Source organism: Cydia strobilella, chromosome 4, assembly GCF_947568885.1.
Source record: "Cydia strobilella chromosome 4, ilCydStro3.1, whole genome shotgun sequence".
Taxonomy (NCBI): Eukaryota; Metazoa; Arthropoda; class Insecta; order Lepidoptera; family Tortricidae; genus Cydia; species Cydia strobilella.
In genome coordinates, this window is record NC_086044.1 from 3,467,743 (window position 1) to 3,495,594 (window position 27,852).

At 38.4% G+C, this 27,852-nt stretch overlaps 2 protein-coding genes and 1 long non-coding RNA gene across 5 annotated transcripts in view; 2 read left to right on the forward strand and 1 right to left on the reverse strand.

Moving 5' to 3' along the window:
* The window catches only part of LOC134740516 (uncharacterized), a 245,252-nt gene that overhangs the window by 21,687 nt on the left and 195,713 nt on the right, over positions 1–27,852 (forward strand). The gene's annotated exons all lie outside the window — the stretch shown is intronic.
* LOC134740461 (maestro heat-like repeat-containing protein family member 1) lies at positions 225–22,630 on the forward strand. Of its 3 annotated transcripts, XM_063672903.1 has the most exons (12): positions 225–384; positions 465–642; positions 1,718–1,889; positions 4,438–4,627; positions 6,158–8,996; positions 9,891–10,044; positions 10,432–10,692; positions 11,398–11,612; positions 12,394–12,591; positions 13,465–13,744; positions 16,562–16,799; positions 18,989–22,629. In XM_063672903.1, the coding sequence occupies exons 1-12, from the start codon at positions 354–356 to the stop codon at positions 19,171–19,173; spliced, it is 4,941 nt and encodes a 1,646-aa protein (XP_063528973.1). In that variant the 5' UTR covers positions 225–353; the 3' UTR covers positions 19,174–22,629. The 3 variants fall into 3 exon arrangements, with proteins under 3 accessions (XP_063528973.1, XP_063528974.1, XP_063528975.1); XM_063672904.1 differs by lacking the exons at positions 225–384; positions 465–642 and adding an exon at positions 729–797 and having other exon boundaries at positions 18,989–22,630; XM_063672905.1 differs by lacking the exons at positions 225–384; positions 465–642; positions 1,718–1,889; positions 4,438–4,627 and adding an exon at positions 4,701–4,825 and having other exon boundaries at positions 18,989–22,630.
* Positions 22,619–26,032, reverse strand: LOC134740462 (uncharacterized). The gene is made up of 5 exons (XM_063672907.1): positions 25,734–26,032; positions 25,252–25,349; positions 24,476–24,605; positions 23,849–23,981; positions 22,619–22,719 (listed from the first exon to the last, which is right to left on the reverse strand). Exons 1-5 carry the CDS (start codon positions 25,992–25,994, stop codon positions 22,661–22,663), a joined length of 681 nt encoding a protein of 226 aa, XP_063528977.1. The 5' UTR covers positions 25,995–26,032; the 3' UTR covers positions 22,619–22,660.

Here is a 27,852-nt window from a genome sequence, read left to right on the forward strand (position 1 = left end):
TTAGTACTAGCACCCAAAAGAAAAGGATGGGTATAGTTTTTTGTTCTTATTTACTGACAATTTGGTTTGACCACCTATAATTAGATAGCTCCTTGTGGTCGTAACCGCTCTAAGGCCCCTTTTTAATAGAGTTGACACACGTTACAGCCATAGTGTACATATCATAGTAGTATTTTCACATATTACTATGGCAACACTACGTTTTCTGTCAACTGTCATTGTCAATGTCACATTTACTTTGGTCATGTCATTTGTGTTGTTTGTGAAATAGTTGCTTACAGAAAGCATTATAAGCAGGCAACAGCAATATTTTACATTATTATTTCAAACAGATAACCAACATCGATGTAAAAATGCCATTAACAAAAACGGAAGCACTAAAAGGTTCGTATTAATCCGTATTACAAACTTTTACCGTCCAACTTTTGTAGGGCTTCTCAAAAATAGTTGTAACTTGTTTGCAGAAACTGTGACGGTGTTAATTAATGCTATAGGAGATAAGGAGAACTCAGTCAACAATGTTGTCATAAAGTCCCTCACGAAGATAGCGAATAACTACCCGAATGAAGTGATTGGTATATTTTGCGACTATTACAAGAATGCGACGTTCATCACTAGTACACATTTGGGAAATGTTGTAAAGTGAGTATTTATCATTTATTATGCTAAATATCATAGCCAGACATACTGAGACATTATTGAATATGTACTTGAATTGATTTAGTGATTGGTATATTTTGCGACTATTACAAGAATGCGACGTTCATCACTAGAACACATTTGGGAAATGTTGTAAAGTGAGTATTTATCATTTATTATGCTAAATATCATATATCATAGCCAGACATACTGAGACATTATTGAATATGTACTTGAATTGATTTACTGATAAACATACACATTCAGTGGCTTTCACTTAAATAAATGACCCAGTTAGTTTCGCACCAAACATGCTAATTTAATCAAACAAAATAGAGAAAAGCCATCTTCCCTATTGAAGTTTGGATATTTCTTAATCTCAATGGCCTCGTGCAGCATTCTGGGTATGTATCGCTTCTCCTTGGCAAGAACAACCACAACCACAACCAACCAGCCTTAAAGTTTATAGTTAATTATGGTTCATTATTTGTAGTATGTGAACGCTGTAAAGGGTTCGAAACGTCGGGATGTATTATAAATTCAATATACGCGATATAATCCTTTTTCGTTTTTGAAAATTATATATTTATATAAATATGATTTAGCCTATGCAACTTCTAACGCTGAATCGCAGTGAAAATCGAGGTTATAATTTTTTTACCATTTTTCCCATAATCAGCAACCAGTTAAGTATAATATAATACTTTTTGCCCGAAATTATTATAATACGGGCAAAAAGGCGGGCGGGCTTTTCGGGCAAAAAGAGAAAAATAATGCATTTAAGGGTTAACCTAGGATTATCCTTATTTTCAGTTTAAAGAAAGTTACACCAGAACCCTCTTAAGAGGTATAGGTCTCTTTTAGATTGTTCATTTTTTTGCGGTCGTATGCCTCCCAGATCAGTTCACCCCTGCTACTTTTATTATGTCATCAGACCAGCGTGCCAATGGCAGTCTTCTTTGCCTTTTTCCATCTGGACCTTTCCAGGCTGTTGCTTATAAGGTCCACCTCTTGTCCTGGAGTCTAGCATCATGGCCAGCCCTTCTATTAAAATTGCTCAATCATATTAAATCTTCAGAGTCCTAGAGCAAACATGCGTGAACCAAGTAAAGCGCCTGGACAAGGCCATAGCAGAAGAGTTGACAAGCAACGTGCTCCGCATAATGACAGAGAACTCTGAGCCAGATCCTGCCGTGCAGATAGGGGCGTCGGCAGTGCTGGTTGCGATCGGACATGAGCATCTGGATTTGGTATGTCTGTATTTAACATAAAATTCCTTGTACACTTCCCAGCCAGTTTGAAAACAGGTTTTGAACGAAAATTTATCAAAATGATTGGGGTTCCCCTCATCTGGCAGAATATTATTTGTCAGAAATACACTGCATAACATACCTTATAGGAGGTAGGAGTAGGAGGTAGGAGGAGGTTTGATAGGATACCTCGAGGAGCTGGGCTGGCCGGACTAGCCCACCCCCCCATGTCACGCAAAATAGGCGCGAGTCGTCGAATTGCGGAAAATCGCCCGAACTACAATACAATACACTGCATAACACGTATTGCAGAAAACTTTTAGTCAAATGATACTTTCGCATAAATATATACTTGCCATAATAGTCATTTAGCATAATATTCATTTGGCAGAATTTCTTAAGTGGTTTAGGTTAGGGTTTTCTGCCAAATAATATTATGCAAAAAGAAATTCTGCAAAGTAATATTATGCGAAAAGCAGTATGCAAAAGGTAATTCTGCCAAACGACATTTCTGCCAAGTAGCTTTATGCAATACAAAAATATGCCAAAAAACTTTCTGAAACACAATAGGGAACCTATTTATAGGTATATTTAAATTTTAAGGGTTTTTCTTTACTGCTATTTAGTTTTTTTGCACTTCCTAATTAAAAAAAATATTTTTATACTTTCGCAGGTATAAAAAAAATCCTAAAATTGTTTCTCTGAAAATCGAAATAAAACAAACCCGATGTGTAATGATTTTTCCATCAGGTTCTTACGTAATAAATATTAAACAGGGGGTGGGGGTCGGCCCATTCTTATTTTTTCTTACATAGGGGAGGCAGGGAGTCAAAATGTGGTAAAAATCGTCTTACGTAATAAATGAATGGCGCCTAAACGAAAATCATCAATCTACGTAGATGAAGTCGCGCGCAGAAGCTACTCTATTTTAATACCAGCTTACCCCCATACTAGATTATTTACTAAGCTGTGTTTAAAATAACATCGGATATTTAACATATGTGCACGTAACCAAACACCTCAGATAACAAGTTTAGCGAAAGAGCACATGCATATGATTATGTTAACAAGGTTATCGTCATTGTTTTAGCTCGCCTGAAGACATGAATCATTTGTATAAATAATCATATATGGTGCCATCTTGTTTTTTTTTTCTTTATTATTATTATACATCCAGCTTTTTCCTGCTGTGTTTATTATGTCATCGGCCCATCTTTTCTTTGGTCTTCCCCACTTTCTTTTGCCTTTCGGGCCTAGCCATATAGTTGTTTGACGCGTCCATCTCCTATCTTCATATCTTGCCAAGTGCCCTGCCCAATTCCACTTCTGTTTTAAACTAAAATGAAGAGCATCTGTTAATCTAGTTTTTATGCGGATGTCTGCGTTTCTCGTTTTTTGTATCTTCCTGAGTTTCAGTATACTTCGTTCCATCGCATGTTGACAAGATAGTATTTTGTTTTTTACTTTTTCAGTGTAGACCCATGTCTGGCTAGCGTATGTTAAGCTGGGAAGAATGGAAGAATCCATTATCTTGGTTTTAGGACATGTTATAGTTTAAGTAGGTATATTTTTATAGTGCGCATATTGGGTTTAATCTGGTAGTGTGTGCTGGTTACTACGACATTATATCACTGCACCAGTTTTGATAAATATACTTGCTTATTGTGATACTCCCACAAAAAAGTGAATACAGTATGTCAGGGTAAACTAAGATTAAATTTGATACTTTTGGCATATCCTAAAAATAAATGCTAAACGAATTAAAAAATTATGTTGGCAGTTTTAGAAGTATTCCACTACCTAGAGCGTTGATTATAAATGGTAGTTAGTCTTTTGAGTTTTGATTAAACAAGTTAAATTTTCAAGCCATAGCATGAAATATCATCTGACTGAAATCGAATTCCTGGCATTTTTAGAATTAGTAGTAGTATGCTCTGACGAAATGCTCATTAATAATTTATGTCATATGCTCAAGTTATTTAGAGCCGATATATGACATGTGCTTAATATTGGACCTATATGACGACATAAGTAGGGTTAGTTATCCTGGGCATTCCGCAAATCGACAACCATTGTGCCTAATTTAAGTGAAATACGAACTAGCCCTACTCAATCCCTACTCTATAGTCTGCGTCTTCTTAAATGACTTTTCACCTAAGACGGTAATCTGTACCATTGTTCCTTTTGTGGCGGTCGCCCATTGTGTACTATTGTCTCTGACAATAGCACGCGCCGTAGCACGCGCTCAGGCTCAAGCTTACGCTTAGGCGAAAAAGTCATTTGAGAAGATGCAGACTAAAACCACCCCACGAAACCTAGCAATGTTTTATGCCGGCTGTACACACTCCTCCTCCTGTGCACATACTGCTCCCTTCTCGTCTCGTCTCGCCCTTCTCAGATGGGGTCAGTGCGGTGCCGAGACGGCGAAAAGCTCTCGCGACGAGTGTGTACAGCCGGCATCAGGTTACTAACTGCTTCCTTTAATGTCTTCCATTCTTCCTTTTTAAGGAGAGTAAGATCAGATTAGTCTCATTTCCAATCGTTCCAGGTCCTCCGATCGCTCATAAACCAGCTGCCAGCATCTTCAGTGCCTCACTACACGATTGCACACACGCTGGGCACGTTGGCAGCGGTCAACACACGTGCAACAGTGCCACATGTTAAGGAGGTGCTGTCCAGGATGCTGCCTCTGCTGCCGCTGCTGCGTCAGAACGCCAACAAGCAGGCCTTTGCTTACGGTTAGTACAAGCTGTAGGGGTAATTTCTCGAACGATAAATGTTTCTCCTAGGTACTCTAGCTGATAAACACACTTTAGGCACGTTGGCGGCAGTGAATACACGTGCAACAGTGCCACATGTTAAGGAGGTGCAGTCCAGGATGTTTCTTCTTCTGGCGTTGTTGCGTCAGAACGCCAACAAGCAGGCCTTTGCTTACGGTTAGTACAAGCTGTAGGGGTAATTTCTCAAACGATAAATGTTTCTCCTAGGTACTCTAGCTGATAAACACACTTTTCTCAAAAATGGACGGCAAAGTCGACGTTGCCGGTTAAAAAGTAGGTCGCGAAGTGCGTAGTTTATGGTCAGTCAAAAAATTAAAAAGTAAAAAACATTGCAGTCTTGATTTCGGGACTGCAATGTTGCATACAAATTCCATTATTTGTCGAGTTCCAAACTTTTTAAAAGTTGAAGTGGCCATATCAAATGAAGGCATAGGTCCATTAAACAGCCAAACAGATGATCAGTACTTATTATTACAATGTTGGTACCGCGACTATTTTGGTGTCTCAAATAGGTTGGCGTATTTTCAGCAGAAAAATACACTTCTATTTTTAATTAAAAAAATAAAAAGGCGGCAAAGCAAATCTTTTTACTTTTTTCTGTGAAAATATATACATAATAACGTTGCTTCTGTAAAATATTTATATTATATTTGTGTTTATTGCGCCATTTTTGAGAAAAGCACTATATATGACTCGGCTGGAAGGCTACTTGCTGGCTTCGGATTCAATTAAACGGACTCCCAAGGTCGTCCGTTTAAAACTAATCCTCAGCCAGCAAGTAGCTACTTCCGAGCCTCGACAATAATGTACTATTAGGCACGTTGGCGGCAGTGAATACACGTGCAACAGTGTCACATGTTAAAGAGATGCTGTCCAGGATGTTTCTTCTTCTGGCGTTGTTGCGTCAGAACGCCAACAAGCAGGCCTTTGCTAAATGTTTCTCCTAGGCCCTCTAGCTAATAATAGCATAAATATGAAGGTAAACACATGTGCAACAGTGCCGCATGTTAGGGAGGTGCTGAATAAGATGTTGTCTATACGGCCGCTGCTGCGTTAACGCCAATAAGCAGCAAAAGCTTACGGTTATTATTAGTACCCAAACCTGCCTCATTAAAGGCCAATTTATCTGAAAACATCTAACGAAAGGTTGGTATTACTTACCTAAATTAAGCAATGCGGAGAATTAGAACACACGATTCATACATACCTTAAAGTTTAAACAATGTACGAAACTTAGTTATTGTTGTTGTATTTATACTTTAAGGGTCCAATGTTCTATTGCAGTATTCGCAACGGCCCCCAATTTTTACTAAATTAATCAAACCTTATTTAGAAGCAAAATTATTACTGTGCCCTATGTCCGGGACACCCGGTCTTTACTTAGTTTGTCTTGAATATATTACGTTGTACCTTATAAGGTTAAAAGAAAATGTGAATATAAACAAGTTTTACAAATGCCTTTTGTAACTTTATTTTCTTCTTCCACAGCATTCGGCCACTTCGCAGTCGCCGTATCAGAGCAGATCGGCGACAACGTCGAAAACGACAACATAACCTCCATCAAAGACAACTTTGTCACCGAATTCTCACTCATATTCGACGTCTTATACAACCAATGGCTACCTTCAAATGAGCCTAGAGTCGCCGAGTCCGTGCTGGAGGCTTTAGGCCCCATTACTAGACTCATATCTGAAAGACAGTTTAACGATACTGTCAATAAATTCATGCTTTCATTGCTCAGTCTTTACAGAAGATCGCACCTGAATCTATATTACGTCAGTCAATGTATATCGTATTTACTCACACCATCGGCTCTCAACCCGAAACTTACTTTGCAAGACAGCGTAATAACCTCTATAAATCATGTCCTCTTTAATTTAGTTCTCTTAGAGCCTGATTACGATCAGCCGCATACAGTGAAAAATCATTTTGAAGTACTACGTTGCTTCGATCATATGACCACGCAGTTTCCTGACCATACTGTCGAAGGCCTCTTACATCAGTGTAAGAATAATCAGGAGAAGGACAGAATGAAAGCTGTCATCGTTCTCACTCATCTGATCACGTCTTCACAAATATTTATCGAAAGATTCGCTGCGAAGTTTATAGTTTTACTCAAAATTATGATTGCGAACGAGCAAGGGTTAAAAATGAAAAAGTTACTCGTCAAAGCGATTGTAGGATTGGTTTATAGAAACTGTATAACTGTTGCGGAAGATTTTGCTATGGTCGAGTTCATAATAAAACATTGTGGCTTCGAACCAGTAGGGAATATCCCTAAGCATGAGCTCACAGATTTGCACGATACGTGTAAGAGTTCGCTAGTGCTGATGTGCAATACTGTGACCAGCGTAAGAACTCCTCTACGTAATTTACTGCTCAACGCTTTGACAGTCGAAGAGTTCACTCCTTCCATGTCAACCGTAAGCCATTGCTTGACGTCTTTGCTCCAGAATAATTCAGATGTCATTGTTGAAGATCAAAACGAGAAAGCTGTTGAACTAAAATGCTCTCCAGACCTTGTTTTTATTCGATGCATTACCCATATAGCTGTCCCTGAGGAGATCGAGAGGAATAGGAACTTATTGTTGTTTTTAGAGGAATATTCAGGAGATGTTCATAAGAATTTAAAGAACTCCTGGACTGTTGAGATTCAGAGGCTTTTAAAGTTTGTAGAAAAGAACGAATCTCAAGATCAATGGCTTGGAATGTTGCTTGATCTCTTAGTGTCAGCAGTGGAACAGGTGAACAATAATAATTGGGTAGAGACGATTGCCACTTTACTATCCCAACAGATAAACGGAAAAAAGCAGGGAAATATGATTAAAGGAGTATCTCTTCAGTATTTAGCTATTCTTTCCTGCCACATGTCTAATGCTGCTGTTGTGGAAAAAGTCCTAAAACTAATTCTACATCAGTTGAGATCAATACCTTTGGAGATTTCTGATTATGTCAGTGAAGCTATAGGTATAGCTTCAAGACAGCATGGAGAATTTGTGGTAAACGAGCTAGATGCAGCTTACAAGGACAATGAAGCTCGAAGAAGCAGCAAATTGCTTCATTTCTTATCACCAAGAGCGTCTAGAAGCGACGCTGAGCTTGGCATCGTTAAATACACCATCATTATTTGTTACGGAAAAGTAGCTCACAATTGCTTGGATGTCCACGTTTTAGCAAGACTCGGGGAGAATGTAACGGCGATTTTGTATGAGATTCTAAAGTCTAATCCGCAGTTTGACTTATGTAAAGCCAGTATAACGACACTTTACGAAATAAGCAAAGCATTATATCCAGCGTCGCATCATAATATCACTTTAAGGAACAGATGGCAATTGCTTAACGCCGTTTTAGAGCAGATCTACAACTCAAACCTAGAGAAACGTAATGTGGAACTGTATCCTATGATTGTAAAAGCTTCTAAAGCGCTAACTAAACTACAAAAAGGTATACTACCTGAAGAAAGAAATACAATTCTCCGCGTTTTATTCAACAGCGTCTTTGGAGAATTATCCTCTTATAAAAGGAAATATCAAATGGAAGGGAATGGAGATAGAAACGATCTCCTAGCTAAGACTTTAAATGACAGCTTGTCATTATTACATAGACTTATCCAAGAACTGATTATACAATCGACTTGTCTTAGCACAATCGATGATTTAATCGGACTGTTAATCGAATGGTTTCGACACGAAAATGATGAAATTAGAACTGCATCAATACTGATCTTACAAGTCATGTTTGACACTTACATCAAAAACGTTAAACTCAACTATGAAACTCCAAGCAAGTTTGGCCAGATGGGTTATCTACTTGGACTAATCGTCCCAGGCATCGCTGACACCAACTTCCCAGTCAGACTAACGACAATAGACTGCATAAAACTGATCATACAAATCCAAGACTTATACGAAGGCCACACAATAGAACCTAACGATGAATGCATGGCCGATTTAGCTGAAATGCAGAAGAATGTCCTCACGAATGATTTAGGAATGATAAATGATTACTGCATGGTGTTATGCGACGTTATATCTCCAAAAATCCCTCATCATCACACAATGCAGTTCGTGGAAAGTTTGCTGGAAGGTTATGACGATCAGGAGTTGAGAAGTGAGGGGATTAGTGCGGTTTTAGACGCCCTGTTTATTAAGCGAGGTCAGGATCTGTTCCAGTGTATAGAGAGGATAGTGGAAGTGGTGCTGGGGACTATGGACCGGATGGGGGAGGTGTCGAGAGAGAAGCTGATGGCGCCTCTGCTGTCGTTGTCGGGGCATCACACTAATGCGGTTACTGCTATGTTGTTGGCGCAGAGGCTGCCTTTTAAAGAGTGAGTTCCTATGGTTTAACTTGTTCCGTAACGTGGCTTCAGGGGCCAATTGCATAAAATTTTACAAACTATTATAAAAGTGGATGCCTCTTTGTAATTCAGTTTATTAGAAAGAAACTTCCGCGTGTAATATAAGTTGTAAATTATTGCTTACGGATGCTTTCTCTCTCTTCAAGGCAGAAGAGGTTTGCAGTTTTAATTAACCAACCAGTATACATATGTCCAAGTATTTTCACGTATCTACATTTTTATAGTGCAAAAGTCCCTATTTACTAGATAAATTAGGTAAGACTAAGTTTAAAACATGTACTCATGTAACGCACTAGTAAAGCCTCAGCATTTTACCAGAATTTCCAATTCCAGAGAACTTCTTTCTTTTTTAACATCTAAAAGTATTAAAAATAAGTAAGTAAGTAATCATTTATTGTCAGATTGTGCATGTCAGTATACAGATGTTACAATAGTGACGACCGGTCTGTCCTAGTGGGTAGTGACCCTGCCTGTGAAGCCGATGGTCCTGGGTTCGAATCCCGGTAAGGGCATTTATTTGTGTGATGAACACAAATATTTGTTCCTGAGTCATGGATGTTTTCTATGTATTTAAGTATTTGTATAGGTATTATATATATCGTTGTCTGAGTACCCACAACACAAGCCTTCTTAAGCTTACCGTGGGACTTAGCCAATTTGTGTAAGAATGTCCCTATTATATTTATTTATTATTTAATAGTATCTTATAATAGTAAGTGTCACAATCAACCGGTTTAGGGTATACAAGTAGCGTTCGTAAGCTACACTGGTGGAATATTCCAGCAACGAATCTATGTAATGTTGTAAATTAAATAAATGTAGGTACTGTCTCCTGGAAATCAGTAACATGTGTCCAACTTTCAGATCTGTAGTCAGTTGCTGGCGCCATCTAGCGCGAGAGGAGCGCCTAGCGAATGCCATTGTGGATAACTTCCTACGTCTAATGGGATCTATAGAGCTTTACGAGGACCCGTATCACATTACAGAGAATCATATCGCGGCGTTACAGCCTTTGACTGTAAGTATATCTGGTTGAGTCTAAGTACAACAGTATTAACTGACTATAAACCTTAATGGTAAAGAGATAAGGTTCACAATGGTAGTTGAAGCGCCATCTAGCGAGACGAGGGCCTAGCGAATGCTATTGTGGATAACTTCCTACGTCTAATGGGGTCTATAGAGCTGTACGAGGACCCGTATCACATTACAGAGAATCATATCGCGGCGTTACAGCCTTTGACTGTAAGTATACTAATTCTGGTTGTCTAAATCTAGAAATCTAGATACATTTACTTCGCGTACCTGGTCCTTTTTCCACCACACTGACAATGACAATTCAATCGAATCATCGTACTACATTACTGGTCCAACACGTTCCAAACAAAACATTTATAAATTGTTTCAGCTAATAAGCGCCCTCGGAGAAATGCTTCAAGAGGAAACCATGAACCCGATCTGCGAGTCCAAATTCACGGACCTTTTCGCTGTGCTCTACACAACATTAGCCTGTTATATAGAGGCCGAGCCTCCAGCCTACGCACCGGCTCAAAACAAGTCACAAGAGCGCTTTGGGTTCATACCGAATAGAGATTTGATTAGACTGTCGCCTGCAAAGATCACTATTAACACGTTTAATGCTTTCTTGGATAGATCGGGGTGTTCTAAGGTGAGTTTAAAAGCACATTTTACTTTTACCATAGAGTAACTTATACTAGAGCGGTACTGTCATAGTAAATTTTGTAACCCCAGTAAATTCACTGCCATCTGTCAACACACTTTAAAACTAAAAATAAATATTTATAAAAATACGATAAAATGTATTTAAATATGGATAAATGATTTTTTTATTTGCAATAATTATTTTTATATGATTTTGACCCATGTTCTTTCACTGGTATGCGTTAAAATTATAAATAACAAACGAAACAGTCAACGCCCTCTATACGAGTGTAGGCCAAAACTAGTGCGCCATCTGATCGAGAATCAAATTTTCGTGATTTTCGAGGCACGTTTTTTCCTTAGACTGTATCCATCTATTACGGAGTTATATCTATCTTTGCTTTTACTGAACCATTCATATTGCAACATGAATTTTTACTATTTATTTTTATCATAGAAAATAACGATCAGGTAAGTGTTATGGAAATTATGGAAAAGGCGCTGGTATAACTTACTATAATTTTTATACTAGCTAGCTAGAGCTAGGTAGTCATTTTATGGAGAATCGACTTGGGGACTATTTGAAAAAACCTTTGAAATTGTAGTTTGTTGAAAATGACTGACCACGCCACTTTCTTCTGTCTCAACCTCCACGTTATACTTATGTATTTATCAGTTCATCTTCTACATTTGTCTGTCTCATCTGTTCCAGGTGAAAGAAGCCTGCTCCCTCTGTCTAAGCGTCGAGCACGGCGAACCAAGCACGACCATTCTCGAACTAGCCCCCATACTAAGTTCATCCATCGCTCGCTGCAAACCGGCTTTATTACCTAAACTAGTATCCCGAGTGGCTGAACATGCAAGGAGCGCTTTACCTCCGCAGAGAGCCGCGGCGCATGCTGCCGCTCATGCTGCGCTCACTTACAGGTAATGTGTGTCTTATTGTTGGGGAATAAGGTTCAAACTTGCTTGGTTAGAATCACATGGCGACCCAAGCGTCGCTTACTTTGAACTAGGACGCCGCGCTCACTAAGTATTGTGTCTTGTTGTGTAATAAAGTTCAGTCTAGCGTGTGCCTCCGACACACAGTTTGACAGCTAAAGAAGGTGTAGATGTAGATACCTATCTAAAATTAGTATAAATAAGTCGCAAGGTTTTATTTTCAACTTCAATGAATAAGTAATGCGCGTTATATCACCTCTCGCGCGTGATATTGCGTTACGCGTCACTCCGAGAAATCAGGCATCACTCTAAAACATTACTCAAAATTGCTCGAAATAACAATTTACAATGATTGGTAATGTTTTACCCGAGCGGGAACGAGCGGCCGAAGCGTAACGTGTAATATATCGACGCGCTGCTGCGTAATGTAGGTGATAGCTGTGATGTTGCCATCCGCGCGCCTCGCGTGCCGCTGCGTATCGTCATCACATGTTCGGGTGACGTTTTCAAAAAAGTGATGTGATGTAGCATTACTTTTTGAAGCACTATTTCGTGCATGAAGCCTCGGTTACAATTGTATTGTATTTATTTATTGCATTTCACATGTACATTACAGGTTTTACAAGTACTTAAGAGTATAGGTAGGTACACAAATAACACATGAAACCTTGATGGGCGCAGCAATGTAGGTAGTTAGGTAAACAATACTAATCGTTATGAGCATAATTTTATCAATTAGTGTAAAATTGTTTCTATATTGTTGCAGATGCAACGACAACCCAGTCCTCATAGAAACAGTCCTGGCCATCCTGAGCATCGGTTGGAAGGACGAGCACCCGCGCGTGCGGGCGACGTGCCTGCGCGGCGCGGCGGGCGTGGCGCAGCTGCGGGCGGAGCACCGCGCGCAGGCGCTGCCCGGGGCGCTGGCGGCGTTGAGTCAGGGCGTCGATGCGCCCGTTACCATGTAACATATTTCTAATATAGTTTAAATCGTGTCTAAAATATACACTAAATATGCTTTTTCTAGATAGATAGATAGGTAATCTGTTTATTATATGATGTATATTGTATATTCTACTCGACTGTAATGGTTGAATTAAGATTTCGTATACCAAACTGTAATTGGGAACTATTCATTCCCAACTCGACTATAATATTCATTTCGAAACTGTTTAGTCAACTATAATGAAATTGACCAATCGCAGCTCGCCGCGGTCAAGAGGACGAAACAAAACGATTGCTCAAATTAATTATTTATTTTAGGTTGTATAGTAGAAACAATTGCTTCATAAGTCAGAAACGCGCATGTGACACCCTTCATATAGCAACATCCATAGACTACGAAAACCGCTTAGCGTTGCTTGTTAGTCTCCATAGGCTACGGTGGATAAAATCGAGGAAAAAACTGTCTAAAAATCGAATTTAGCGCGGAGCAGGTACCAGGGCCTCATGAGTTACGAGGAGGTGTCGTTGACCAACCGGCCGGCGGTTATGAAGGTATATCGCGGCTGCTTGCGTATCTTGGCTGTATACTTTTGATTTGTTTACCTATATGATTCTACTAGTTTAAAGTATTATTATATTATACCCGTAAAACCTTTATTGTTTTACTGGCCTTGATTATGTATTATTATTTATCTCCACGGGACTTAATCGCGTAAAATAGTTTTAAAATGTACCTCCGACGTTTCGAGGACGGCGTTGTCCCCGTGGTCTCGGAGAAGACAAATAATCGGCCGTGGAGATAAATAATAATGAGTAAAAATCGTGAAAGTTTAAATCAGTGTCTTGATTATGTAGTTTGAGTAACGTAATATTTCCCTTTCTTTCATTACAGAAAATCAACAGAAAACGTGCCTCTAGCTGCCATCCAAGGCCTAAGCCGCCTGCTCCTCGACCTTGACAAACTAGACAAGGAACACGACAGGGAACTCCTCTCAATCTCCCAGAAAATACGACCATTCATGAACACGGAGTCCGGACAGCTTCGAGAGTGTTCTATTAGGCTGTTCGGTATTATAGCAGGGCTGGTTAAGGGCGAGCTGGTCGAGCAGGCCGTAAGCTCGCTGCCTTGTTTCCTGCTGCATTTGTGTGATAACAACCCTGCTGTTGTTAGGGTAAGTTTTTGTAGTTTTGTCAGCCCTAACCTAACCTTGGTTGGTATCTAGATGCTTTCGATCATATTTCCAGGATCTATTGACGTAAAAATGTCTGAACTGACGTTTTTCTCGGAGATCGGATAACCATAGCTATATATTTTTTCGATTATTAGTTATAAGCCTCCTTGCCCGCCGCGAGTTTTTAAGTTTTTCATTCCACGAAGCACGCTTGTATCGATACAAACGCTTTGACGGCGTGTGTTCTTTTGACTTTGAGTTTTCTATGAGTTTTCTGCTAAAAAACGCATCTGGCCTGCGCGTCTGTATCGATACAAACGGCGTCGATGGCGCATTTGGATCGCGTCTGTATCGCTAAAAATTCGCGCTGCAGGCGCGTCTGCATCAATGTCGGTGTGCAAAGGACTACAAGCTGTGTTTGGTGCGAATCATGTGAGTATCAATACAAACGCGCGTCGACAGCGCGTTAAAAAGTCGCGGTGCAAATTAGGGACGAAAAACTAATTCCTTAAAAAATAACTCTTATAATAATTAAAAAATCAAACGAAGGGGCATTGCTATGGTTGTTATTTACGCAATTTGATGTATATAAGAACCCCCCCATAAGTCCCCATTTTCCTGGATATTGATCCAGAGAGGAAAATGGGGACTACGTTTGTATGTCCCCATTTTCCAAATGCTACCGTGAGTTCATTTCTTTCTCAGAAAACAATATAAAGAATAATCCTAAATACTTTTGGACATATATAAAATCAATTTTTTCAAGTAATGGTCTACCGCAAAATATGGTTTATAAAGACATTGTCACCTCTAACGGCGAAGATATTTGTAATTTATTTAACAGCCACTTCCATTCTGTGTTTGAAGTTTATGACAGGAGTTCTACTGATACGGATAATTTAGCTGCACCAACGAATCCCTTGATAGATATGAACTCAATTGAAATAAGTGAAGATATTGTAACACGATACCTCAAATCTGTTAATATCAATAAAGGCGCAGGACCTGACGGAGTACATCCACTTTTTATTAAAAATTGTTCTACTTCCCTAACAGCTCCAATCACGATAATTTTCAAAAAATCTATCAAGGAAGGTTGTGTTCCAGCTATTTGGAAAAAAGCCTGGATAACTCCTGTGCCAAAGGGTCCGGTGAGCCGTAATATTGAAAAGTATCGACCTATATCTAAATTATGTCAGTTTAGCAAACTGCTAGAAAAAATAGTTACAGACCAATTAGCTGCTGTTGTGCGACACCATATAATACCCAACCAACATGGGTTCTACAGAGGCCGTTCAGTTGATACAAACTTGTTAACTTTTACGAATGATATATTACTAGCTATGGATAATGGATACTCTGTGGACGCCGTGTATACCGATTTTTCCAAAGCATTTGACAAAATATGTCACTATACCTTATTATGCAAGCTTTGGGAACTCGGTATACACGGTGATTTGTTTCGTTGGATTAAGTCATATGTAGAAAATCGCACACAGTCGGTGGTAGTGTCAGGGTTTATATCTGAAAGTAAATATATCAGCTCAGGCGTTCCCCAAGGCTCCCATTTGGGGCCTCTATTATTTACGTTATATATAAACGATATTGTAAAATGTATCTCCCACTCTTACGTTCTTCTTTATGCAGATGATGCAAAAATTTATAAAGTTATTCGTAATTCTTCTGATTCCGAACTGTTACAAAATGATCTTTGTAGTTTCGAGAGCTTTTGTAGAGAGAACAACTTGTTTTTAAACATTGACAAATGTAATACAATTAGTTTTTCTAGGAAAAAAACATTGTCTTACTTTAATTACAAATTATGTAACCAGGACCTGGTAAGAGTAAAGGAGATTCGTGATCTTGGAGTACTCATGGACGACAAATTATCGTTTATACCTCATATCGATTCCATTTTAGCTAAGTCTTTTAAACAATTAGGAATGATCCTGCGAGTTGGTAAACCTTTCAGGAATACCTTAACACTCAAAATTCTTTATAACAGTTATGTATGAAGTCGACTTGAGTTTGCATGTGCGGTCTGGAAACCCCATTACAGTATTCATATTGACAGGATAGAGAGATTGCAAAAAAAGTTCCTAAAAGCCCTTGATTTTAAAAGTGGTATTGAATACAAAGACTGTCGAATCCTTAAACCGTCATAAAATGCAGTCGCTTGAGTGTCGGAGAGACTGCGTTGATTCTGTTCTATTATATAAAATAATAAATAGTCACATTGATGCCCCTAGCTTGTTAAAAGACATATGTATAAGAGTCCCAGGTAATAAAGAACGCCGATGTCGTCTCGGATACAAGCACTTATTCTCCATCCCATGTAGTAGAACTAACTATTCTAAAAATATGTTTATTAAGCGAGCATGTGCACTTTATAATGATAATAACATTGTAAAAAATGTAGACATATTTAATTGTACCATAGGCTCAATAAAATTTTTATTCAGGACTAGTATGTAAATCTAGCCGCGATCTGTCAATATCTAAAAGTGTTAATATACCTATTATGTCATGTTTGTCGATACCTATTCGCAAATTCTGTGTAACCTTTTACTAATCTGCTGAACTTAAGCCAAGATAGGTACTTTTTCGTGCTATATATGAAGATATGTTTAATAAAAATGGAAACTATAGGTCTAGACTAAGAGAAGAAACTGTAACAATATTTTATGTATGACCGTTTGTTTCATATTTAAATAAAAAATAAAAAAAAATAAAAAAAAATGTCAAAGCGGTCACCTGATTTTGTCCCCTTTTATCAACAAAAGACACCATAAATTATCAATACATTTATTATTACAGGCAAGCAAATTCACCCTCAAGCAGATATTCAAGATCTTCAACGTAAAGAAATCAAATGATCTCATCCAAACGCATTTACTAGACGAAGGGCGATTGTACCTGGACGAGTTTCTATCTGCGTTGCTACGTCAGTTGGCGGACGAGATGCCAAGCAGCGTGGCCAAGTGTATCCAGAGCAGTGTCAACTATTTACATTGTGCAAGGGAAGATATGAAGCCCCATCCGCCTTTGTTGATAGGTAAGAATAAATGTTAGAATAGCTTGGCTTGGAAAATGAGGTGCCAAGCAGTGTGGCCAAGTGTATCCAGGGCAGTGTCAACTATTTACATTGTGCTAGGGTAGGGAGGATATGAAGCCCCATCCGCCTTTGTTGATAGGTAAAAATAAATGTTAGAATAGCTTTGCTTGGGAAATGAGGTGCCAAGCAGTGTGGCCAAGTGTATCCAGAGCAGTGTCAACTATTTACATTGTGCAAGGGAAGATATGAAGTCCCACCCGCCTTTGTTGATTGGTAAGAATAAATATTGTTAGTAGAATAGTGCTCTAGACGAAGGCTGACTGTATCTCGACAAGTTTCTATCTGCGTTGCTTCGTCAAGTAGTGTGGTCAAGTGTATCCAGAGCAGTGTCAACTATTTACATTGTGCAAGGGAAGATATGAAGTCCCACCCGCCTTTGTTGATTGGTAAGAATAAATATTGTTAGTAGAATAGTACTCTAGACGAAGGCTGACTGTATCTTGACAAGTTTCTATCTGCGTTGCTTCGTCAAGTAGTGTGGTCAAGTGTATCCAGAGCAGTGTCAACTATTTACACTGTGCAAGGGAAGATATGAAACCTCACCCGCCTTTATTGATAGGTAAGAATATATGTTAGGATAGCTTGGCTTGGAAAATGAGGTGCTAAGCAGTGTGGCCAAGTGTATCCAGAGCAGTGTCAACTATTTACATTGTGCAAGGGAAGATATGAAACCTCACCCGCCTTTATTGATAGGTAAGAATAAATGTTAGAATAGCTTGGCTTGGAAAATGAGGAGCCAAGCAGTCTGGCCAAGTGTATCCAGGGCAGTGTCAACTATTTACATTTTGATAGGGAGGATATGAAGCCTCACCGGCCTTTATTGATAGGTAAGAATAAATGTTAGAATACTTTGGCTTGGAAAATGAGGTGCCAAGCAGTGTGGCCAAGTGTATCCAGAGCAGTACACTCTGCCAGGGAGGATATGAAGCCCCATCCCCCTTTATTGATAGGTAACGATTTTCCATTATACTAACACTAGCTATCGCGACTATATGAAGTCTATATACTCTCTCAACTCCATTTTCGTCCATTTAGTAGCGTTCTAGGGTTAGATTTAGAGAGATAAACAAAAATATTTTAATACAGTTGCTCAAAAAGTGCTACTTTACTTAGCTGTTTAGCGTGCGGAAAGTTGGTTTTCGCGAACTAGTGCTTTTTACTTTTCCAATTTTTAAAAATTTATTCTTGTTCCAATTCATGACTACTTATTGATGAGTGTTAATATTCGTTTCCTTTAAACGTCGTAATCAACATAAAAACCTACTATTAATGTAATAATACGAAAAATATACATATTTTATTACTTACCTCTTCATCATTATAACACGTCTATTTTTTTATATATTGAATATTGAAAAACCGTTCTTAATAAGTTGTCTGAATGGAACGGAACGCCTGTCAAGGAAGAGGCGTTTTTTCTTTGTGCTTTAAGTTTCCAAAGACAACATTCGATATTGTTTTTATAAATATACGATACACAAATAATCGTAATTAACGATATTTGGGTAATAATAGTACAATGTTTTATATTTACAATTGTTTCTGTCTTATAGAACATGCATTAAAAAAAAACTTTCATTGAAGTGGGTTCAATAATAATAACACCCAGCTTGTCTATTGTTGCGCCTGTGAACGGGTTCCAGCAGGCGTTCTACATGACATTAAAGCTCTCCAAGGGGCCTCTACGTGTTGGATCTATGTCCCCACGCAAGCCTATCAAAAGACCGGGATTTATAGGCCCGTGATATCCAAAGAGATACAAATAATAATAACACCCAGCTAAAAAAAACACCTCTTCATAATGTCAATGTCAATGATGTCACAGAATTAATAATATAAAAGTTTCGAATTCCTTACTTGTTGTTTTTCTTATTTTTTCGCAACTATATTAAAAAAAACGTCGTTCGATACACGTGCGGAAATGTCATACGTGCTGAAGTAATAACATACTTTCCGCACTAGCATCGAAATGTACTATTTTAATGTAGCCCTATTATTTAGATTAGAAAGTAAAGCCCAGAAAGCGTTATATTTTAGACCTCAAATTTTACTCACACGTCCAGAAGAAGTGGTCACGCGTTGAAGTTAAACGGTTTTGTTACACTCGAATCTTATTGCAATATTTCCAGGCCTCCTCTACGCAGAGCTCCACCGCATATCGGAGAAGCACCCTGACGAAGTAGACCTCGACCCCGACGTGACGGCCACCGCCAAGACCCGCCTGCTGGCCCTCATCAAGGACCCCAACCCCATAGTCCGACAGAACTCCGCCTTGGCCCTGGCTAATATATGCCTGGTTGAGGCGAGCGATTGACCCCCACAAATATATTGTTACAAGGGTGTTCAGTTTAACAAACGATTTTAAATACATGTGACGTTTTCAACCAAAAGGTACCACATTGTCGATAAGGTTGATTTCGAATTGAAACTATATGGAAATAGCGCCTTATTGACAACCGACAATAAGTACCCTTTTGGTTGAAAATGGCACACATGTTTACTGTTATGTGTAATAAACGAAAACAAAATGCTCTCCTGATCAAAATACATATTATGGAGTTTGCAAACATTTGTCTGACGCGGGATAAACTACAGTTTTGTGTCAAAAACTTCACTTTCTGACACAATTTATTGAACTACAATGTTTACTTTTAAACGACTTGTAATAGTTTTGTGTCAAAAAGTTTCTGACACAATTTATTCAAGTAATACGTCATCTGGCTCTCATCAAGAACGCCATCCCCATCGTCCGGCAGAAGTCCGCCTTGACCCTGGCTAATATACCTATATGTCTGGTTGAGGCGAGCGATTGACCCGTGACGATTTATTAGTGTTCAGTTTAGCGAACGATTTTAAATACATGTTTACTGTTATATGATGTGAAATATAATGTATAATAAAATAAACGAACACAAAATGTTCTTAACAAAAATTTCTTACTTTGGAGTTCGCGAACATTTGTCTGATGCTCGCGGGAAATGCTTCAAATGCTATGTTAAAATTTAGTTGCGTCGTGAGTCTCGTCTCTTGATTGTCATCAAGGAAAATAGAAGAATTATACAGGATGGCTAAAAAATAAGTGCCTTTCCGTTGCCAGAGAGGTTTTGGGATTATACTGAGCAACTTTTACTATGGGACCAATCCCGAAATCGCAAAAAAAATTTGGCCGTTTCATACATTTTGGCTGATCCATTTTCTATGGAAAGGTTAATTTTTTTTCGCGATTTCGTGGTTAGTCCCATAGTAAAAGTTGCTCAGTATAATCCCAAAACCTCCCTGGCAACGGGAATGCACTTATTTTTTAGCCATCGTGAATAATTCTTCTATTTAAGGGGGTCAACTATCTCTGCCGCTGAATTTATTATGCAATTTGGGTAGGAAAGCACAGTATGGAATTGGGGTTTATTTTAAGGCAAAAACCAGTCATATTATAATTTCACCAGTTTTTATAGATTTATACGTAGTCAGTGATATTATTATTTTTCATAATTATTGCGTATTTTGTTTTGAATGGACTGAACACAATTCTAATATAGAGTTTACGCGTTTTGTCTTTTTACATACCTATCTAAATGTTGAAGTTGAAATTGTAATAAATTATTTTTATGAATTGATTATTAGAGTAGTAAGATTATTGTTTTTTTATTACCAAATGTGTGCAATTACGTAAATATTAATTTAAAATTTAAGAGACTGAAAATGTTGGTATAAAGGGATCTCGGGATTTGTGACCTAACCTTTAACAGAGACGAGTGAAAAATAAAGATTGAATTGCTCGAAACAAAGTTGCGTTCTTTTTGTGTTCTACAATTTAGATAGCGCCACCAGTCGCTAAAATATTTTGAGGTCTAAGTAACAACACGTTCCCTGTCCGGGTGCCCCTAATGTGGGGCCATAAGGGTTTTTTCAGGAGTCCGTGCTTCCACTATGGGTTTACAACTTAAAGTGAAAGCACACTTGGACGGGTGACTTTGTCATATCATTTTGTATGGGGACAATAAACGAGTTAAGTAAACAAAATTACATTCTCTCATAAAGCACTGAGTCCAGCTCAGTCCACTGCGATGTGACGCCATTTATAATAAATGATGAAAAACGTAACTTTATATAGAGACTTCAGTTTGTATTTACTTATCTTAGCCTTTTTCTAATTGTTGCGGTTGTTTTAGGTGTGCAAATAAAACTGATATCTTTGTCAATTTATATTATTCCAAAATAAACATTTAAATACAATTTACTAAATCCATATATGCCAAATGTAAATTAAAATACTTACCTAGATTCCAAAGCGATATAATTATAAATGAGAGTACAATGTATTAGGTTCACTAGTGAAAAGTTAAATAAGGGCATCTCTTTCGATTGTCGTGTAAAAGAAAGATACGCCATCAATAATTTGTGAACACACTGTTTTCCATAACAAGAACTAATGTTGAAAATGTATATGTTAAAATAGGATAACAGTCTTTTCAATTATATGCTTTTTTTATGTATACATTATAAAATCTGCTTCTAATTTGTATATAAAAATACCTATTTTAGATTTTTCCTTCTTATAAATAAATATAGTCCGATATTTGTGACGTTTTCAACCAAAAGGTTGTCGGTTGTCGACAAGGTTGATTTCTAATTGATTGGTTGAAAATGGCACATTTGATCAATATTTTAAGGTGATTTATCTAATTCATTACCATCACTAACAACATGTACTGTGGTACAGATGTAGTGCATAATTGAGTCGCTTAACTTCAAACTCGGGCATAGACATAGTATAGTAGTTATAGACATGAAACCGAGCGACCAGGGGTAAGAGAAAGACATATTCATGTATTGACAGGTTAATGTATGGCAGCATAATCCTTTTTCTATTTCACTCTTATAAATCTCGGTATTTCGCCATCGCCTCCTACCTATGCTGCCATAACCCGACCATGAAAAAAAAACCCGGTCGGTGATAAGGACAAAGCATGGCACTATTTTATCTTTCCTCTTATAGGAATCGCAATAAGACTATCTTTCTCTATCAAAGAGTGTCAGGCCCTTGAACTCGGGTAAATCCATCTGTCAGATTATACGATTTTGGTATTAAGAAAACGTAATAGAGTAGATATTTAAAAAAAAATTGTAAATGCCCCTGCCACGCTACAAATGTTCAATAAAGGTCCGCATGCAATGTCTATAAAAATGTTTAATCAAATTCCCCAACATATTTCAAACGAAAAAAAAAACTCACAACTTTTATAAAAAAACTAAAGGCCTACTTATTATAGTTATGCCCATATTCCTTGCAGGATTTCTTCCAAGACCAACCTTAGCCTCGATTGTGTATAGATATGTAATGAGTGCAATATTATACTTATATAATAATGAAAAATGTTAAGATTGTATTCCTTTTGTAGTTATAAGCCAATATTCAATTATTCACCACTACCTACTGGGTAAGAATAATTATAATGTAAACTGCTACACCCTAGTAGGGTCCATGTTTGTACTTAAGTAGACTTTTAACATCTTTGTAAAATACCATGGTTGCATTGAATAAATGATATGCTATGATATGATATTTGCTGAGAGGGTCGAATGGATTTACCCAAGTTTGAAGTTAAGCGACACAATTGGTTTCCATCGCATTTTCTCGGAAACATTCGTATTTGTCATGCTACTTCAGTCAACCTCAGTACTTTTTGTACCGAGACTGACTGAAATAGCAAGACACGTTCGTACGTTTCCGTAAAAATACGATGGAAAATAATTATGCAATTAAGTTTGACAATAAAGCTTTTCTGTTCAGGCCCGCGTTTTCATTGTTCCTTAATTTTCTGTTGTGCTGTTCGCGCCGCTGTGTCGTCACATACGCTGCATCTACAGGAGTTAAAAAAAAGTAGTTATTTACAACTTAGCTCACTAATGCGGATCTGCACGCCACTCTGGTGTGTGAGTGAGACAACGCTATGTCCCGCGCGCATACCGAAGCGGCGTGCGGATTGGAGACCCATGTGAAGACCGTCCTATAGTAACATTTATAAGTAAATAAGTAATAAAAAATACGGGAAAACATAATTATTATAAACTAATATACTATAATATACTAAGAAAAAGTGACCAAGGTATCCAGTGCCCCAGGCTGGAATCGAACCAACGTCCTCTGCTATCGCGGCAGGTGCCTGTGCCATTCGGCATTGTGTTTTAATACTTCTAACAGAACAATTATTTGGTTAAAGAGACGCGCGGTAGCGCCATCTGCAATACTGTTATTATTATAGTTAGACCAAGAAAAGTCAGCAGAGATTTTGACAGCATACGCAGTGCCATTGTTATTTATACGTCATAATTTCATAGAAGATTGACGTTTAAAATAACACTTGCACTGCGTGTGCTGGTCTAAATCTCTGCGGACTTTTTTTCTTTTCTAAGTGTCTTTGTATGCAACTAACAGTCTCAATTATCTACTCGTCTGCAACGTTAGCTTAGTCAATGCAAAGATAGATATAACTCCGTAATAGATGGATACAGTCTAAGTAAAAAAACGTGCCTTGAAAATCACGAAAATTTGATTCCCGATCAGATGGCGCCACTACCTTTGGCCTACTCTCGTATAGAGGGCGTTGACGGTTTCGTGTGTTATTTAACAATTTTAACGCATATCAGTGAAAAGACATTGGTCAAATCATATAAAAATAATTAATGCAAATAGAAAAAATCATTTATCCATATTTAAATACATTTTATAGTATTTTTAAAATTCTTCATTATTAGTTTTAAAGTGTGTGGATAGATGGCAGTGAATTTACTGTGGTTACAAAATTGACTATGACAGTACCACTCTATCCTATTATATCCTCTTTGGTTATACAAAGAAAAGTGCAGAAATCTGCGTGTGCTGCAAAATCTCTGCAAACTTTTCTTGGTGACTAAGTGTCTTTGTATGCAACTAACAGTCTCAATTATCTACTCGTCTGCAACGTTAGCTTAGTCAATGTAAACAGCTTATTTAGGAGTCCTTTCGAGCCAGAACTTCTCAGTCGGGTCGCAGTAGGTGCGCAGCTGACGGTTGTCCCACGACACAGAGTCCATGCGCCACTCGGGAGACACGTATTGAGCGTTCAGCTTTGGTAGGGTTATCTATAATAGGGAATAGCAGAACGACGTGTAAAAGCCATCACTGAACACAAATAATAGGGTATTTGACTAACAATTTATCACTATGATAATATCATTCGAAGATGGCCGAAATGGAATTGGATGAAACTTGATCTGGTCTGCGAAAGGAAGCGTGAAAGCCGAAGGCCCTTTAGTCCTCGAGGTATAGTATGAATCTTCTCATATGATTTATACGCCTAAGACCATAATCTGTTTAACAATATAAACAATGGCTTTTTGAGGCATAAAAATCATTTGAGAAGATTCATACTATAATAAGTTTGGAGACCCCTGTGTTAGTACAGTCAAGGTCAAGGGTAAACAGATAGGTTCATACAATTTACTCAAAAATATGCTATGGGACATACTTTTGAGTATCATGAGTGCACCCATATTTTTACACGACTGTACATAAGTGCATCAAGTTGTCTAGATAATCTAGCTGTTCTGTAATAGGTACAATTACGAGTACGTACTGGATTAGCTGGCGCTGGCAGGCCCGGGAACGGGGCTCGAACGGTCTTGTAGTTGGTCAGGGCTACGCCCTCCTCCGTCGCGATCCGCACCGTGCTCGTATAAATGTCCTTTAACAGCAAATCGCGGACTCTGTAAACGATAAGGATTTTTTTGAACTGGCAACACTCGTTAATTGCAACCGGCCTGGGTGCCTAGCCAAAGTGCCAATCGCTAAAATGTCTCTGCTGCACTAATATGGAAGAGTGATAGCGAGAGATTACCGTTTCGTTCGCTACAGTGCAAACGATGGGCATCTTGGCCTCGACCTAATGCGTCCTACTAGGACGTGGTTGTGGGATCAAACTGGGCTTGTCCAGATGAACTCATAACCGGATGATCGATTCGATCCGGATAACCTCAGTCTCATTTTATAAAGGTATGTCCAACCCTGGCGAATGCACCGCAAGTGCGCATGCCAGTTTGGCTAAATGGCGCGCTTTATGCGAACCTTGCACGAAAGGTTGCGTGCGCACTTACTAAATCTTCAAAACACTTTTTGCTTCTATTTCTAACAACCATCGGAATTGACAAATTCTGTTTAAGTAGTTATTACCGATGTACCATCAGTGAATAATTCTTTATTATCGTATTTTACAGGAAACGCACGATCGTGTTATGCTATTTTCAGTCTCCGAGAAAATAAGTACGATGGCAAAGGATTGTTCACTACAACTACATCTGTTGTGCACTTCTTTTGACTGATAATATGACTAGTATACAGTAAAAGATAGATTACTGTTTGTTGTCGATATCGTCCATACTGACGGCTGGTGTCATAACCAGACGTGGGCGAGTCCTCTGCGCCTCCTCACGCTCTAGATCTTCAGGTTTTAACTGCAAATTGTGAATACATAGATAACCGTTTTGCCTCATTTGATTTAATAAACAACAATTTAGGTACGGTAGGTAAACTAGTAAAACACAGTAGTAGTATGTATTTGATTTGAAGCATCAATATAATGGCTTTAAATTAGGACACGCACTTAGATCTAGGTACCTACCTACCTACCTATACTTCGTTGTACAGTTAAGGTATATTCAAACCTGTGATAATGATCCCAGGTTTGTACAGTCTGGCAAGAAAGAGTAGAAATTAAAAAGTGTCGTCCCGTTTTTCTTAGATTGATTTGAAAGGGACGACACTACAGTGTTGCCACTTTAATTTCTACTCTTTTTGCCAGACTGTATATTATATTACTGTGATCCGAATTTACTTACGTAAGTCTTTTGCACGATTCTAGGATTAGTCCTCACGATATCTTTAGGTCTAATAAAGAGATCGAACGGGATGGGCAGACTCTCAGTCAGAGTTTGCGTGTCCTTGATGCCTTTAAATTCCGCTCTAGATTTCGGCGCTTTTTCCTTATACAGTGTAGGCACGGGAGGTTTGATTTTATTTTCCCTGTAATCTGTTCTTTGTACTGTCCCGTAGTTGAATAACATAGACTCGTAGCGTCGTGTTTGTATTTCATCCGGCATTTTGGTAAATAATTGGAAATATTTGTATGGAAATTCGGGAACAATGCTTAATAAATGACAATGTCAATGTGGCATAAAGTAAAAGGCACGTAGGGTTGATTCAAAGAGGTTCGAACTAAATAGGTATACTTGGACAATAGTTATTTGTGCAACAAGAGAGGAAAGTTGGTTTTTCTTGCGAGTGTTGATTTTGAGTCCCGAGAAAGTGAAAGATCCTATAATTGAATCACGAGCGAAGCGAGTGATCTAAGGTAGAATCTTGAGCGCAGCGAGGGACTCAAAAACACGAGATGTAAAATAACTTTGCTCTCGTGTTGCACACATAATTTTTCACCTCAGTAGTGAGAACATATTAAAGGTTAAAATGTATTTCGAATTACACAGAATAAACAGAAAAGAAAGTATTATAATATGTACCATAGCCATACCATACCATACCATAAAAAAAAAGGAATAAAAGTATGAAGTTCATGGCCTTCACTAAATTAAAAAGCTACATTGTTTCACTCCCTGGAGTGAGGAAAGTCGCACTTTCCTCACTCCAGGGAGCGACGAAAGTAGGCTTGTTCGAGCTGCTGAGGTGAAAACCAAATTGTCAGTAAATAAGAACAAAAAAAACTATACTCATCCTTTCTTTTGGTTGCTAGTACTAGTGTAAGACAAAGATAGTATGATTCTCTGTCTGTTTGAAATGAGACAGTCCTTTGATCCTATAAGCAAAAATCACTATAGGGAGCGTGCATAAACTGTAGGGGGCAGCACAGAAGACGTCAGATTTTTGGCGCGAGGCGTAAATGTGTCGTTTATGCTTCCAAAGTAGCCCACAAGATGGCAGCACTTGCTTTGGCGTGAAGTGTCAATGTACAGTCAGCTGCAGAGAAAAGGCAAGTTCTGTAAATTAGTATGGGTATCCGGCCACAAGATGGCAGACCCTCCAACGCGCACGGTCCCTATAGTATGGATGGTATAGAAAGGATGCCAATCTCTTATGGCAGTATTGTTGCAAAAGTGACCGCTTTCAGCTTTAAATAATAGTTCCTAATCTCTCCGGTGGCGCTAGTTAGGCTCTGGGACATGAGTATAACACGAACCATATAAGGCAACAAAAAACCCGACCCAATTACGTAGGTTGTTTTTGGTAGTATTTCGGTGCATGGTGGCGCCGCCTAATTACTGTTTTTTGATGGACACTTTTCATACATAGAGATTTGGCTCCTTTATATAGTCTCCATGCCCTATAGATTGCACAAACTTCGCGCAAAAAGCCATAGGACGTAATTTAGGGAAAAGGATCCAATCCACAAAAATCTGTTAATGAAATTTGAACTTTCTGCCAAAAGGAAGTCATTCATTTAAAATATTTAAATGACAAATTTTATAGGATTGGATCCTGTTCGCTAAACTATGATTAAACAAGAACGCTGAGCACGAAGAATTTTCTCCTATCTCTATCGCACGCACATAACGTCTGAGTCTAGCTCGCATCTTCTTTTCTTGATGGACTTGAGGGCGGTGTTGCCCGTAGCCAATGTCACGTAAAAGGGTAGGAACAAAATAAATGCTCTTAGAGCACGACGCTGTTCGGTGGCTGTTGTAGTTGTCTCGTAAAACCGATAGCTGGATTTTACGAGAAGCACGTGGACTACCGGCCGTTGACTCCAAAATGGTGGTTAAACACGCTTTGAGATTAATTCTCCATTCACTGCACACTACCACATAAGATTATTGTATAATAAAGCTATCGATATTACACTTTAAACAATATTAATGAGCAAAAAACAAAGGAATTAATCACGAGGCTACTATCAAGATGGCGTTCGAACCGGAAGTCCCTAGCTCGCATCCTTTCTAACTTCGT

What these genes read in the sequence shown, in the direction of transcription:
- LOC134740461 (XM_063672903.1), top strand. Translation starts at nt 354, where the DNA reads ATGCCATTAACAAAAACGGAAGCACTAAAAG. An exon ending in AAAAACGGAAGCACTAAAAG is followed by an intron (nt 385 to 464) that starts GTTCGTATTAAT and finishes ACTTGTTTGCAG; the next exon opens with AAACTGTGACGGTGTTAATT. An exon ending in ATAGATCGGGGTGTTCTAAG is followed by an intron (nt 10,693 to 11,397) that starts GTGAGTTTAAAA and finishes CATCTGTTCCAG; the next exon opens with GTGAAAGAAGCCTGCTCCCT.
- LOC134740462 (XM_063672907.1), bottom strand. Translation starts at nt 25,994, where the DNA reads ATGCCGGATGAAATACAAACACGACGCTACGAGTCTATGTTATTCAAC. An exon ending in TGCCAGCGCCAGCTAATCCA is followed by an intron (nt 23,982 to 24,475) that starts GTACGTACTCGT and finishes TCCCTATTATAG; the next exon opens with ATAACCCTACCAAAGCTGAA. An exon ending in GCTCGAAAGGACTCCTAAAT is followed by an intron (nt 22,720 to 23,848) that starts AAGCTGTTTACA and finishes ACTCCTGTAGAT; the next exon opens with GCAGCGTATGTGACGACACA.